This window comes from Colias eurytheme, chromosome 17, assembly GCF_061535395.1.
Source record: "Colias eurytheme isolate Ceu_HAF_F1 chromosome 17, ilColEury1 Martin Lab GWU primary, whole genome shotgun sequence".
Taxonomy (NCBI): Eukaryota; Metazoa; Arthropoda; class Insecta; order Lepidoptera; family Pieridae; genus Colias; species Colias eurytheme.
Genome location: NC_142996.1, coordinates 5032476 through 5049222, shown reverse-complemented (window position 1 = coordinate 5049222; position 16747 = coordinate 5032476). Strand labels below are relative to the sequence as shown.

At 33.2% G+C, this 16747-nt stretch overlaps 1 protein-coding gene across 3 annotated transcripts in view; it reads left to right on the top strand.

The window, feature by feature from the left end:
• Positions 1 to 7280, top strand: part of LOC149901206 (monocarboxylate transporter 4-like) — a 49364-nt gene extending 42084 nt beyond the window's left edge. For all 3 annotated transcript variants that reach the window (XM_090111879.1, XM_090111880.1, XM_090111878.1), the window contains exons 6-12: positions 1329 to 1496; positions 2415 to 2574; positions 3500 to 3641; positions 4145 to 4276; positions 5587 to 5761; positions 6381 to 6533; positions 6600 to 7280. In XM_090111879.1, coding sequence (XP_089968005.1) covers positions 1329 to 1496; positions 2415 to 2574; positions 3500 to 3641; positions 4145 to 4276; positions 5587 to 5761; positions 6381 to 6533; positions 6600 to 7111 — 1442 coding nt within the window. In that variant the 3' untranslated portion in view covers positions 7112 to 7280. The remainder of the gene's footprint in view (positions 1 to 1328; positions 1497 to 2414; positions 2575 to 3499; positions 3642 to 4144; positions 4277 to 5586; positions 5762 to 6380; positions 6534 to 6599) is intronic.
• Positions 7281 to 16747: the final 9467 nt, after the last annotated feature.

The following is a 16747-nucleotide window of genomic DNA, read 5'->3' as shown; positions in this document are numbered from 1 at the left end:
AACGCTCCAATGTATTGTATATTCAGTGAGCGGTGACGGCACAATGGGGATTTATTTTACATAAGGAATAAGGATTTACGTTAATAGGCTGCGTTTACATTTCAACAAAGCGTGTGATATTTGAAAGCTTAACGTTCTCGAGATAATTGTATTAAGTGAAGCCCAGGAATATCAGCTAAATTGGCGGCATTGAAAGTAATGCGCTTTGCGTGGAGTTACCTCGATATATCCCCGAGTGGGTCTTATTAACGAGCTGCAACCAAAAAAGTTACCGCGTGCCTAATGGATGTGCCGTTATACGATTTATTTTGTGGAGCAAGTTTTGTAAGCTCTCACGTTTGTAAAATATTTTGAGTATATTTTTATTTCGTGATTTAGTGAGAGATGCCGTTCTGGGTTTAGTTTTATTTTTGCCATATCTGTGTAAGTTATAAAGGACTGATTTTTGTGAGATTAATTATAATGGAAAATTGTGATTATTTTCTGTTCTATATATTATTCTTGTTCAATATTAAATTTATATTATCTATATCTATTAAAATATAGAGATTACGTAAAATCCTTATTAATACTTACTATATTCAAAGTGCAAGACATCTTGTTTGTCCTCCCCTCGCATCAAAGAATCAGAATTTACATTTCCTTTTAAACAAACACAATTCCTCGTTAATTTTAAATTATGTTTAAGAAAAAGCTTGTTTTTGCTATGAAAATTGATATTAGAACTGAGAATAATGAGGGTCCCTATTGTTTGTAACACAAACTGTCAGGAATATTTCGTAGAGAGGTGCTACGGCTATTATTCATAAATATTAATAGCTTGTCATAATTTATGCTCATTAGGTTGTTTGTACAAATTACACACTTTACACTAAGCGTACGTAAATTATGAGGTAGTTACTTTCCATTCACTACTAATTTTAAAGTAGATCTGCTGTATACATTTTTACCAAACCAAGTCTATCATTTAATGAGACTATGATGATGACCTCTAATAAACTAAGTAGTTATGCAATTGCTTAATATGTTTAAATTACTGGATTAGAAAAGCATGTTAAGATGTTAGGGGAATATATTTAACATATGAGACTATTTTCATGCTTTTAATTATATGATTTTTTTAACAAATCAACGTATGAAAAAATGAAACAATAAGTTCGATTGGGAATTGAATATAAACTGTACATTTTACGTAGTACATATAGGTATACATTTTCTATTTATCGAAATATTTTTTTGGTTGTTGTCAAAATGTATATATATGTGTTGTCAAAATGTATATATATATATTTACCAAAATATATTAAAAATTAAAATACGATATCCAGTATGGGCCGGCGCAATATGCGTAGGCGTGTCTCGCGCGGCCGGCGCTATAGTAGCCGGTCGACGCCGCTCACCGCGACTAGCTGCTTTACTTGGAGGCATCTTATTACCCCTGGCCTGTCTCTTCACATCATTTGCTACACAGCTGCATCAGACTTTACTTAGTTATGGTATGTATTATTTTGACGAAATGTTTATTTTATAGGCTTTTCAATGTTGAGTCGAACTTTCGGAACCGCCAAAAAAGGTAGTTTGGGGTAAATGGGGGCAAATAAAGTTAAATTAAGGCCTAGCTTGTATTAGTTATGATAAAAATGAAAACGGACTATGACTAAATTCATACAAAAAATCCGAAGTTTGAAAGCTAAGTTATAACTATATGTTGATAAATATTTGAAAATCTCACCTTTAAGAAGGTTTTTTAACCCTAGGATGAAAAAGTTTTAATGGTCCAATGTAATTTGACAACAGATGTATGTTATTAATGCTAACCGAGTCTAGAATAGTTGCGCGTTTTCCCATAAACCAAAATTAACAATGTTCTCTATATTCCATCTACAATAATCAAATTAGACAGATTTGATAATAGGCTCCTTTGAGCTACCAGATTAAATTAGAAGTTATAATAATTATGCCTATTGTGTTATCTTATTGCGTCGTTACATGCTACTATGTATAATAATATAATACATGATTGCCTTTTATGTTTTAGACAATTGTTAAATTACAGTGTTAAATATACAGCTGAAACAAGAAAATTCTAGAGATCTTAAACTTAATCCAGTCTCATTTAACAGCTTTTAAATTATTATGTTACAAATTTTTAAATCTCTAAAAGATTGAAAATGTGTGTTATATTTCATCACATAATTGATTATATTTTAACCTAATACAAAATAGAGGTCGTGTAGGGAACAAGGACTAACTGAAAATACGGCACAATTGAAACATCGCTACAAGCAAAGACGGCAAAAACAAATAAATTGCAACAGATGCTCTATATTTTTCAAACTTACCTTACTTTGAAAAATTAAAAAAAAAAACTCTTTACATTTTATACTCGAACATATATTTTTATAATCCCACAGGCGTAGTATTAGGTATCGGCTGTGGTCTAGTCCGGGAGGCGGCTGGGTTAGTTCTGGGAACGTACTTCAGGAGACGGCGACAGTTCGTCGAACTGGTTGCCCACGCGGGGGGAGGTGTTGGTATCGCGCTGTTTAGCGTCGCGTATAAGGAGGCTGTGGGGTATGTTGATAAGGTTTTTTGTTTTGTATGTGTATCTCTATTTATTGTATGAGTTGTAGAATATTTCCTAAATGTCCAAATTGGTCAAATAAGTTCCAAAAAGCCTGTTTTTGTAGGTAGAAATGCCTTGCAAAAGGGGGGTTTTCCGTTGATTATAAAATAATTGTAGAATAATTTGTTTGTGTTTATAACTTGATATTTAAATGATGTGCTACATATTAAAAAATAATAATTTTGTAGATGTTGCCCTTTAAAAGATAACATGACTTCACTTTTATAATTTTACCCGTACTGTTTACTCTACAATTATATAAATCCAATACTAACACTCCCATTTTGATTAATTAAGGCCATGAGCTAGATATTAATTTCCGCAACAATAACTCCAGATGTATTGTGTCCAACATTTCATAAACAGATAAGATATTTTCATCTAGTTTTAGTTGATAAAAACGAGAGCATGTGTGCTTTTAAAAAACATCTAAAGTCACAAAGTGATTGTTTCCCGCGCCTGCAGCCAAATGCTTTTGTAGCAGGCATTGTTGCAATTTCGAAATAATATTTCAAATCTCGTAAACCACAATGTTTCCTATTTCATAAACTGTCCAAAGCAATATACCAAAACTATGTTCATGAAATTCATATCACAATAGATGGTTTTAACAGATATGGCAATTTGTTATAACGGAATAACATTTACAAAACCATCGGTACCTAGCTAGTTTTTACTTAATAACATTTACAGAAACTAGACTACAAAATCTTTACACAGTTAATATCAAGCCAGGTGAAGCTTAATATACTATCTTTTCATCCAATGTACTCTATACCTTCCTTAAGAAATGAAAATCTGATAAAGTACGGAAGTCGCAGCAAAAAGATGCAAGATAGCTACAAAAAGTTCGTAAGAAGATATTCCTTTCAGCAAACTAGGATGGCGGCTCGGGCTTCAAGCAATTACGGGGATATTAGTGTTAGCGTTCTTCCTGAGCGCAGTGTACCGGAGCGCCTCCTTGTATCACCCGCAGAGACGAGCCATTTTGCATCTCAAGAATCAACGCAGGAAGGTAAATATTCAATACCTTTTCAACAATGAATGAATAAATGAAAAATTCTTTATTGTACACCTTATAGTACAATTAAAAACACATAATAACTTATTTACACACAATATTAATACCTTTGTAGAGATATATTGTTAAGGGTCTGGTCTTTTTAAATTACAATTTACTTCGTTATCTTTTATTTCTTTTAAAAATATGCGTATATGAAGCTATCATATATAATCTATAGCATATAATATCATATAACTTACTTATCTCAAAATCTTTGCTCTAACTTTTTGTGTTAAAATTAAGTAGTCTATATTTTCGAGACATTTTATTCCAGTTAGTACTTAACTCAGAACGAATAATTTAAAAAACATTCCATTCAGAAACACAATACTATTAAAAACGCAAACAGCCTTTAAAATACGAAACAGCCTTTAAAACAGCGCAAAAGCGAACCCTTTTCGTTGACGAGTTTTAATTAATAACCGTGAGCGGTTCGCTGACAATTCATTTAACAGGTAAAAGAGAAGAAAGGCCTAAAAAAGCCCCAGTTCATCGATCTGAGCCCGCTCCAATCCCGACCCGCGAAAGTTTTGCTATTAGCAGCCGGCATGGCGGCCTTTGGTTTATATACGCCCGTATTTTTCTTGGTAAGTAAAAGTACTAGGTTATCACGAGATTGCTCAACTTTGTTTCTTTTCGTGTAAAGTTAGCGAACAGATGGTTCATAATTAAAGGTGTATTTAGAAGCGGATTAGTCGGTAACATTTAAGATTAGTTCTTTAAATAAGTAATAAATTGAAGCAGAACTGTGGAAATTAGATGAAGCACTAACCACATAATAAAAATTGATATTCCTAAAAATATGACGAAAAATGTTTACAAACCTTTCATCCTGTAGGAAGATAGAATATAATATGTATCCAAAATATTGTCTATATTTATACCACATTATACTTTACCTTCGTAATGAAATTTCAAAAAGGTCGGATCAATAGTTTTGCGTCAATCATCTTCAGAATATGAAAAATTGTTATTTTGAAATTTTTACAACCCAGTTTTAGTATTCCCTGGTTACCTAAAATCAAGCTTTACTTTGTTTCATAAACAACAATTTGAATTTGCTTATACCCAGTATTTATCTAGCTCGAAGAAGCTATCTCTGTCTGAATGAGGACGAAGCCCCGAAATATACATAACTGTAACATTTCCTGTCCTAAATCATCTAGATATCGGGCTTACCCTCTCGCAGTTACAAACCCGCTAATGTATTATAAACACGCTTCCAACACCTTATATTCAATAAAGCTTTTGTGCTATCTTAAATAGATTCAAATTTAATTTGGGTCTGTGCAAAATTACTCTGTGATTCATCTATTTGTGGCTACCGTAATAAATTATTACCTGACGATGATGTCTCCTAACCGGCAAATTAAATTAGGCGAAATTTGTAAAGCGCTTTTATGAGAAAAGTTAATTTAGGCAATTTTGAAAATGCCAAATGCGAAGATCTTATTATTATTACCTTACTTTGTTCGCCATTGCCATAAATTTTTTACCTTTATAAACGGACAGATATTAATTTGGCTCCAAATAAATATTTGCTACTGCTGCAGATATCTACTGCAGATAGATTCAAAATTGGAAATTTACCTAAAAACCATCATAGCTTCTTAACCAGTTTTTCATCAGGGCTTTTCATAAATAATTTATCTATTCTCAGTGAAACTTTGTTAAATACTTTACTGATCCCTAGCTTTTTCCTAGGGACTTGTTATATTTTTTTAAGCCAGCGCTAAGACGCAAGATAAGTGCTTAAAAATAAGGTCTAAAATAAAGTTTTCCCAGAAATACCTTAAGAACTTTATGGTAAGACAGGATTATATTTAGATTTAGAGCTTAAAAATACGGTTTAAGACTGTTTTCCTTGAAGTTCCTTAAATAATTTGTGTATGGACAGGCGCTACAAGGTTTCCAAGAAGGTTTGGAAGAGAGCGCACTCGTATTACTGCAGACATTTCTGGGATTCGCGGCGGTGCTTGGATGCGCTGGTTTTGGTCTGGTTCTTGTCAGACCCTCGGCACAGTGTCTGGTTTCTAAACAGTATCTATGCCAGACCGCTATGCTGGGGATCGGTAAGTATTTTTTGTTTAGTTGTAATGTATATAGTTCTACTGAACTTGGCTTGTGTGTTTATTTTTTTATGCTTGTATTTAATTTCGAAATTAATTCAGTTGTTTAAACGTTAAAGCGTAACAAACATAAAGTAAATTAGAGAATAATAGGAATAAACTATTAACTAGTAAATAAAGCTTTAACCAAACAACTTGGGTACGTAATTTTATACAACCGCGCTATCGATATCTTATATTAAAACTCTTACTAGAGTTGAATAGAACACATGTTCGTAACTTTAAGTACAAAGATGATAAAGACGTTCACAGCTGGATACAACTGGATGAAATACTTATAACGCCAATAACACTTAGATATTATGAACAATGTTATAACATTGTTATACTAGTAGAGAGCGGAGCTTTTGAGACGGCTCGCGGAGTTTTTCTGTTGAGTTATAATTTTAAAGCGTTTAATTACCAATGAAACTAGATATATTTATGCAAACCTATAAATAAAGCATACTTAAAATGTCTTTTCACATCGTTGTTAACTAAAGTAACTAAATGGTAATGGCACAATTAACTTCCCACAATCGTTACTTAACGTTAAATCGTATAAAGTTTCCACTCGTTCCAGGAATATCGATGTTGGCCCTGAGCAGCGTGGAAGGCTATCACGGGTACGTGCTCTTCGCCTGGATGTACGGTTTATGTTTGGGAGGATTTCTCTACTCGATGAAAATGCTCACAATGGAGCGAGTTCGGGGGCGGCACTTCACCAAAGTTTGGAGTGAGTACTATCCTACGACTGGCTGTCGAGTTAAAACTTGCGAACTAATCGGTGTTTCTCTGGCAGGTTTCGTGCAAGGAGCGGAAGCGATTCCCGTGATCGTCGGAGTGCCGGTGACGGGTTATATTAACCAACAAGTTCCACGGGCGGGGTTTTATTTTTCGACGGCATCTACGTTGATCGGGGCGATTCTGTTGTTCTTTGTTGGGTTTTCGAAGCGGGAGCCGGAGCCGCCGCCGCTGCCCGCTCCGGCAGTATCTGAGGCTTGTTTGTGTCTGACGCCGCCGCGGTGCGAGCCCGCGTGGTGCGCGTGCAGCGCGGGCGGAGCGACGACTTACTGCGCGTGGACGGGGAGCTCTTGTACTCGTTTGCCCAAGTCTATGTCTTACGCAGCGCCGTTGAACCGGCCGTGCTGTCCAGCCGCGTACCCGGAGTGTTGTAGACGCGTGACGTTACGACCTTCACGTAGTGTGCCCGAGGGACTCGCGCGGAGAGGCACGTGGGGCCGCGCCTCGTGCAGAGCGAACTGCCCGCGACGGGAACACCACTTGATTGAACAAATCACTACTTCTGTATAGATAGTCGAGGATTACGTTACTTTCACGTTGAAATGAAATTTAAGCCTCTTTCATTGCTACGTTTTCTCTGATCCGGAAAGATAGCGTTTTATTGGACCTTGATGAGTAAAATTAGCATGTAACATGAAACTAATGTTTGCCTCGATAAGTGTGTGAATGATCAAATTGTATATATATACACGCAACGTTCCATTTTCGTGTGAAAGACGGATTTATAGAAAAAAATTGGCTCTTTTTGGCGTACGAATAAGCCTACTTTTATTATATCCTTCCTCTATTCAAATCATTTCACTTTGGCACGTAGAGTTGTATTAGATAAACAGGAAGGCGGGAGGGCTCTCCGTCGCGTCGTGTTATTTGATTTTATACTGTGCTTGATGTTTTATTTCTCTGGAGGTTATTCAGACAAATTTCGGACGTTTATGAATGCCGATGTTCTTGTAAATTAAATTTATTTTGTGTTGATTTTTTACGTAGCGACATATGAATTTATTTTTTAGGCTAAAAATTAACAATACGAATCTTATAAACTCCCATTTTTTCAAATACTTGTGGGACCTTTGATGTTGTAGGTACTAACGTTTTATAAAAATTAAAACTTATAATAGTTCCAAATTAGCGTCTTTTATCTTTCCTATTTGTTTAAAAATGTAGAGAATGGTGGCAATATAGTTGAATGTTGGTGAAAATAATAAATTAAGGAACAGTGTCAATTTTACTATTTGTTACAGATGAATATATTGTATTTAAACTTTATTTAAATATAAATATCTGGATTGTTTATTAGAAAATGGTTATTGTATATACATGTATAAGTTGTAAAGACGTTGTTTTTTTACTGCATTGTTCGATTTACTTTTACTTAAAAAATAAAGTTATAGAAAAGTTTTGCTGTTTTATTACAACTTCCCGATACATATTATTATTGCTTTTTAATATAAAACCTATCGAATGATAATTTTATACTGCATTTTCAATTGATATGAAGTGCATCGTTCAATATTACTGAATACTCGTGTGGAGTTTGTGATAGGTACGCAATTACGATCAGAGGAATTCATATTTCAATCGTCATTTAAATTGTATAACTTTCACCATATTATAATTCATTTTTATAGAAAACAACACAATATATTTTGTATTGCAATTTACTTTCAGCTGTAGGTATTGAAGTATTTTATAAGAGTAACTTTATCTTTATTTATTCTATGACTTTAATACAAAGAATCAAATAAAGAGTAAATAATCTACTTAAACATACTCTTGCTGACACATATTTAACATTCACGTTTACCCAAAACTACTAGTTGTATACGTAGTATATTATTATTAGTCTGTGCTACTAGGTACTACCTACTAATAAAACAGCTGTTGATAATTTCGGAATTCGGACTCCGCTACATTTAGTATGTCCCTTTGTATTCCACATGCGTTCACCTCAAATTTAGTAACTGCATGCTTCATGTAGAGGATGCTGAACACGGAAATTCCGGCCATAAAATCCAACGCCTGCCATATCTAGAGGACGTTCCTTATTAACAGCTAGATGTAACGCTATTTTCACACCCGTGAATTTATATTGCTTAGGTATAAAATGTGTCCTAACCAAACAGCTGTGAGAATTGTTTATTAAATTATTTGTACATTTACCTTCAAATTATCTGCATTAGGGCAATTTCCAAAGTGCAGTAGTGACTATAGAGTTTAGAGAATAGTATGTTATATTATGTATAGGTTGATTAATAATACAATTCATATGTATTACAGAGATCACCAGCTACCAATTAATTTTACGTCATTAGTATAACCCCGCCTTCCGTAATTAAAGGACCTTCCCCAAAGGACCTTAGCAATATTTTGGTGCTAAACACACGCAGAAGTTAATTGAATAGGAAATTAAATTGAGTTTAAATTAATTTCTAAAAATCTAATGATTTTATATTTTTTATAAAGAAAACTTTTAAAAGGTTCCAATTTTCCATAGTTCAAAAATATATTAAATCTCAATGAAATGTCGTTTGCAATTTCAAAAGGAATTGAAACGCTTTACTGAAAGCATGACTAATGGCTGTCGTGCGAAGACATCTTGGAATGGATGATGGTTAATGGACATGCCAAATGTTAGACAATGAACGCCTTCGATAGTTCCCAAAGCGAATTTATCAACAATACACTTCAACTCAAATATTTATTCATTCAACTAGACTTGAGACTCGCTTTTGAATCGTCAAAATAGGTACACATTTTTTTCCACCAAATAAAGAAAGCTGTAATACTTAACTTTCGGTTTAATTTCAGAAAACACAAACCTTTCAAAAGTAGAAATTTTAGTTTCAGATTACTACTGAAAATGTGAAATAAAATTTTATCGCAGACTCTTTGCTATAATCTGAGCACTATGGTTTTTCAGGAGGACAAAGGAAATGAGACACAGGTGAAAAATGGGTTATACTTTTTTGTTAATGTTACTTACTATACAAATGAAATGCATTAAAGCTTCTGATAGGTATTACGATTCAATATTGAAACTACAAAGTTGGAGCGTACATTATATTTAATAGTTAGCTACTAAGCTTTCGCATAGAATATGCCATAATAGCATAACTCTATGCTAAACTTTCTACAAATATACATACGAACTATACATATTAGATAATATTCATATTATAACTATGTACCATGTTTATAAAGCACTTCTATTTTTACGTTCCAGAGTCCAGACTTTAAAAAGGTACCTACAATTCTGTAAACATTGAGAAATCTGTTCACGTTTGCCAACCAACAATACCACCTCTAAATTGGGAGAGATTTAATCTATCGTCATATATTTTGTTTCCATTTTATTGCCATATTTGTAACGCTACTGAATGCGTAAAGGCTTAATACCGCTCAATTTGTATGATGTCGGATGTGAGAGATATCTTTGAATTATGAAGTACGATGCAATGCAACCTCGTTTTGTGTCTTTAAATATGCATATATTGTGGACGAGACCTGCATATAGGTGTAAAGCAAGGGATCGAACTACATACATTTATTTAAGTAGATAAAAGTAACTTTTACAAATAATGTTTTATTTTTAAGATGCTTCTTATGTAAGAAATTCTTGAGGATTTATATACTTATTTTCAGCACACATAAGTAGGTATAAAGTACAAGTAATACAAATTTACTTTACCAAAAAAAAATCAAATAATAACATTTTTTTATACCGTATTAGGTATCCCTGTATTCTACGAAATATCCTCACTTATTTGCAATGAATACTACGATATAATATTTAAAAATCTTTCCATTATCGCATTTATATACGAGAGATGGAATTTATGGATGGATGTAGATGTTATAAAACAACTGAATGCCCATCCGGGATCGATTGTGCAAGTTATACGTCTCATAATTTACATAATTACGGCGTCGGGCCTCGACGGGATATCCCAAAGGACAAGCGGATTATTCAATCTACATTCGAATTGGATACTTTAATCTTTTTACGACTGTATTGATTAATGCCATAAAATAATAGTATAATATATAAGCAATCTGTGTCTTTGGCAAAACAAAATAATCACGTCTTATGTCACAGTATATAGCCTTATATTTATATATGACTCCACATTTACACTGTTCTAATACAAAGTAGGTATGTATAACAAACATCAAACACATCAGCAATTATCCAACAAATATTTTGCTTGTTGTCATTAGGCAAAGTACAGATACAATCGCGGAAAAATACAAGCTTTTATAATACTTCCAGAGACAAAGGCAGAGATACATCAAAGGATCGACATAAGCTATCATTTTCTTTTTAACTTTGTTTCAAATCCATGAACAGTAGAATGATGATTGGTGACAATAAAATAACAAAGAGAGAAACCAACTGATTTGTATTTAATATGATTTATTGCACAATAGAAATATTATAACATATTTAATAATATGTCACACCTGTTTCAATGATCGATAACCTAAAGATTAAGAAGGTGATCAATCTCTTAACTGCTCTAGTCAGAGACTTTTTGCCCGCCGAGACTTGGTTTAGCTCTAATGTGCTAGGGAAAGGCGACAAAACATTTTCCTGCCAATACACATCACATAACTTTCTGTTACAACTTCGATATAACAATATTTAATGATAGCAATTATATTTTTATAACAACAAAGAAAACAAATATATTGGAGGATATAAGAAAGATTTGAACAAAGCAGAGATAACAGTTGTTTTACGCTTCAACGCCACAGCCAACTCGGCTCATTGTTGGTCTTATATTTTTTATTCTTCTGTTGTTTCATAACATTTTTATCACATAGATCTTACAATCACTACTTTATCTTATACTTTATCACAATTCATTTATTAATTTCACGTTACGTTACTTTTTAAGCTATTAAATACCCACATATCATCGTTGTATTTTAAATTCCACAAATTAAGATTAATTGATTAACCTAAAAATTTGATCAGTAATTCTCAATGCTCTTTGATATTCTGAAGCCGTAATTTTACACATTGTAAACCAATTTGTAAAAAGCTGTTGATGTTCTTCACAGATATATATGAAACCAGAATATACGTTAAATGATAGCTTTTACGATGATGAAAAACTAACACAATGAAAGTTATAAAAATAGAGGGGCAAGTGCTAACAGTTTTTTAATGAATACGAACGGTTTTTTTTAATAAAAGTAATACATATTTAATTAGTTAGAATTTAATTAGTTAAATCGGAGCACCTTAGTTAAAAATGTAAAATATCCATTATTCAATTTTTAAATCAATCCAATCATCTCTCGATTAACTGTGATTGATAAGATATTTATAAGTTCACTTCCACAACTAGACGCTACAGCTATACTTACAGGATTTACTTCGTGATTGCCGTGTTTGCGGCATGTCTGTCTGAATGTAGAGCAAGAATATACGACACTATTACCCTTTGAAAATACAGGTATATTCTTAAATAATTTATTTGTGTGAAAACCTGTTTAAAAAGTAACAATAAGTATTCACAGGCTTGTTAAGTGAAACAATTCGTTCGTTAACTATTTTTAAAAAACGATTCTACTCCATCAATTCATGAGCATTCGAGCTTATAAAGACAACATTGCAGAATATGTCGTGTATCGTAAAAGCAAGCTGGAATCTGATGGCAATTTCATTTTATGATACCTACATCGCTACATTTGACGGACAGCAAAGGCATACAGTTGGTACTGAAGAAGCCTTGGAACGGGCAGCAAGTTTGAATCATCGTGGATTTTCAGCGTTTGGGAAAGGCAGGGCGAAATTAATGCGGCCGGTGCGTCAACGTAGTAATGACCCGCATGAATGGTACAGCCATGTGCCGCTGACATACTGGCATTATTGCAGCTTTTCTGAAACGACGTCATTTAAATTCTCCTTTTTGAAGTGTGCGGTATACACTATACCCGCCCAAATACATTAAATTTTGTAGTTTATAGTTTAGACCAAAGTGAACATAAACTTTGTTGTAATAAATTACTACTTCCAACATAAAGTATTGAATAGTTAATTTATGTTAACGTTAAATATACCTGCATAATATCCATAAAGGTAGTGCAAACATTACACGTCACTAAACATTTTGCATTCTATGTAGGTAATTGTAAAGGAGAATGGGCAAATTGGGCCTGAAACTTGGGCTAAGACCAATACACACGAAATATTGTTTTTGTGATAGATCATTACACATACCTTACGAAATAAATAAAATAAAAAAATAAATCAACCGGGTTCTTGTACAGTCAAGGCAAAAAGTTTTATTCATTTGGCTATTATTTTGCGCACAATAACGGTGTTTTTAATTCGAGTGAAGTAAGTATAAATCTAAATATCACTGGAGTGACTGAGTTTAACCACAAAAAACGTTTAACTACGTTAAATTATAATAAACACGGTATAGGTACCTGTTACAAAACATAATATTAGTGTATTTCGCTTATTAGAAGGCTTAAGATTAGTACGTATTTGTAAGTGAAAGTGAATTGGAGTAACATAAAGATATTGTCATTGTCTTATAACAGTTATTTATTGCAAAAAATATTATACACAAAGAAATAAAACTTGATGTGACTGTACAAAAACCCGGTTGATTATTTTTTTATATATATTTTTCCCGTTATGTATGTGTTATGATCTATTATAAAAACAATATCTCATGTGTATTGGTCCAACTCAAGGGTTCAGGCCCAACTTCCATAGTAAAATGCCCATTCTCCTTTATAGGATTTTAATCAAAATCCATTCACGGTAGAAAGCACACGAAATACTTGGACTAAATGCCAAATTTACAAACGCTTTTAATACATCTCCGGTATGAGATTGAACGCAGCGGGAATCAACTACCTAGCACTTATATAAATGACTAGCGATCCGCCCACACTTTGCTTTAGTTTCACAGATGAATGAAAATGTGAAAAACACTTTTATCATAAAATGGGTATTAAAACTAAGGGCCGATTTCTCAATGCCCAGATAAACAGCTAGATAGACTTTATTCTTCAGTTAACAAAATATTCAATTTTTCAATAGACGAATAGGCCTTATCTATCGAATAACTACGTTATTTGAGAAATAAATCTATTTGCCGCTCCAACGGCCAGATAGCGCGCTATTCGACGGTTAGGCGTTTGAGTTGACAACTGACGCGTCAAATTTGGGATATTTTCGTATGTCATAACATAGAGCGTAGAATTATTAACAATTAAACCTCTTTCTATATAATTATTATCAATTAAAATCATATTGAAATTGATGTTTTTGATAGTACTGATGACCATGCCATTGAAAATTTGCCCAACGCTGCCTTTAAGTATGTCGTTTCTATCGTAAAATATATAAATTGAAACACAAATTTAACCAAACTCTTTACTCGAATCAAAACAACAATCAACAATCATAGAAGACAAGACAAACTAAAATGCACTCCTGACGTGAGTCATAATGACGGTTGTTGACAAATTGCAAGAGTTGACTCTATCCCGCTCTAACCTGACTAATTTAATATTTTTGTTTCGCCACTCCGAGAGCAGAGCTGCCAATATGGAATTAATATTTGGTCAGATAGTTATTCATCAAATAAATCACGATTGAAAAATAGGCGAGCCGTTATGAGTTAGATAAATAATTGAATAAATCTATTCGAGGGGTAGTTATTAGACTGTTTATCTCGCGATTGAAAAATCGGCCCTAACTGGAATATTTAAAAATTGCTTTTTGTCTTTTATAGAACTATGTAGTTGACTTTACTTTTATAGACTTAAGTAACTAAGTAAGTTCCTTCCTCCAATTTTCTAAGCTATTGAAGAGACAATTTTTAATTTAAAAATAACGCAGAAATTTAAAACTATAATGCAACATTCAACCGCACGCTGACCCAGAATTATCATTTTCTTAGAAAATATTACACAATGAATAATCAAATAATGTTTCCCCCTGTGTAAGCACTATTTTTTATAAAAATATCACTCAGCATTTCGGATAAACAATTTTATCTAACATATGGAATATGGATATTTTGCAAATCCCTTCAGATAATCTAAATGTATTACTGGGCTAAATTGCAAACCGAACAAACGACACAAAACTACATTATCTTAGTGTATTTCTACAAAAGTAAAGAAAAGATGTGTTCTTCAAAAATGGCGCGAAAAAACAATTCATATTTTATATCTGGGTCGGAAGCATGGCTGACACGCACCTCCGTTCCTTCATCGCGTTACTTGAATTTAGTCTATTGTGCCGCCCTTTCAAACATTTTATTACTCTCTTGGTAACAGGAGCCACAAATTTACGATAAGCACCATAAAATTTAAGTACCGCTGTGAAACAAAAGAAGATATAAATTGAATAGTGATTTTTTTTAACTACTGACAATTATTTTATTATTATATTTTTATTCCGGTTTTTTTTATTACATTAATGAGTCTTTTAGAACCAAAACGTAGTATAAGGTACGCATTCTGCGTCTAAAATAAATAAGTAATTAAATATTTAAATATGCTTTACAAATAATACCAAATTACGATAAAATACATTTATTTAATAAAACCAGAGTTGTAGTATTTCTATTATATACTTGATCGTTTTCTTCTAAACTAACTAATCACTTCAAACTTCTGAGGTTCAAACATTGTGTTGTACCTAACTAATAAACTAAAATACTCTATTCATCATTTGTATTTTATTAGAAAATATAAAACATACAGATCGTGAAACCAAGCACGCGGAGAAATCTATTATGGCGCGTAAATACAGGCTTGAGAAATTCAATATAAGGTTAAAGGCAATAAACTATGTAAACATCTGAAAGAAGGCATCCGCACTAAAGTGGAATGTTATTTGATTCTCAACGGAAAACTCGTGTATTTGTTACTGCTGTAACACAACATTATTACAGAATATTTTGCTCACATTTTTCCAAAAATATCTGAACATATACAGAAACTCAACGAAAAGCAAAGTTCAAATCAATTGCACGTGTAAAATCCTCTACCTTCAGCGGAATAGTAGATTAATTCAATTTGAAAGCATTTCACTTTTATGGCGTCTATCTCGCAATTTCCGGAACGCATTACGAAGGCCTCACTAAAAGAAAATCACACAAACAATTATCTTAAAAGGAATGATAATTGAGCATTTTTCTACAATTGCTTTGTGGGGGCGTCTTATCTTTATATAGTGATGTTGACAATTTTTTTTTGTTTTAGGACATAATTTTCTTTTCCAATTTAGAGGATGCGCCCGGTACCAAATATTAGAAGTTAGAGTCACGTATTTTTGGCACAGGTTTGTCCTTTGTTTACTCGAAAGAAATATTCCTATCACGTTTACCGAGCGGATATCAATAGACTGACGTGGTTAATGCTTGGTTCTTGCGGTCGCATAATTTTCCAATTTCTGCTACATCGCAAGCAATCCCAAACTTACAGCATTTTGAGAGAAACTGAATTTATTTATACTGACCTGTGGAGTGTGGGTTATTAAAAAATCGATATGAAGTAGGGCTAAAAGAAATTGCAATTTTCATACAAAATGGAAATATTCTCGTTATGTCTAGTCATTGTTTCCATTACACGCATTGCTGGGAACAAATGAAAACGCGGTGTAGGCCTACTGTCCTTATTAGGGGCTTCCCTGATTCATGACTTTAATCAGATTCTTTTATGTTGGGTTTTTGAAGCGTGAGAAGTATCTTAGTTGATAAATGTTTGCATATAAAGCTGCTATTGTATTTTTTATTTTTTTTTTTTTTTTGATGTCACAAATCTGCAATCAGTCAAACAACTATAAGCAGGTCGGTTGAGTTTATTTGGACGATTGGACGAAGGTAAGGCCAGTGCCTTAGTTCGTCTTAATTAGGAAGCACATCAGCTCTCTTCAGTCTGTGTATACTTTTAGGCTGTAAAAGTATGTGTGATAATGGGTTTGGGTGTGATGTCAAACGATCTCTGTATTTAGCTGTATAGCGTTTTGCTTCATCAGTGACTGTGGGCATTTCCAGATATTCGTGGATTTCTGAATTGCGGGCGTACCATGGAGCAGCTGATATCGATCTTAGAATATTGTTCTGTGTTCTTTGAAGGCAGTTTATATTGGATTTGCTGGCCGAT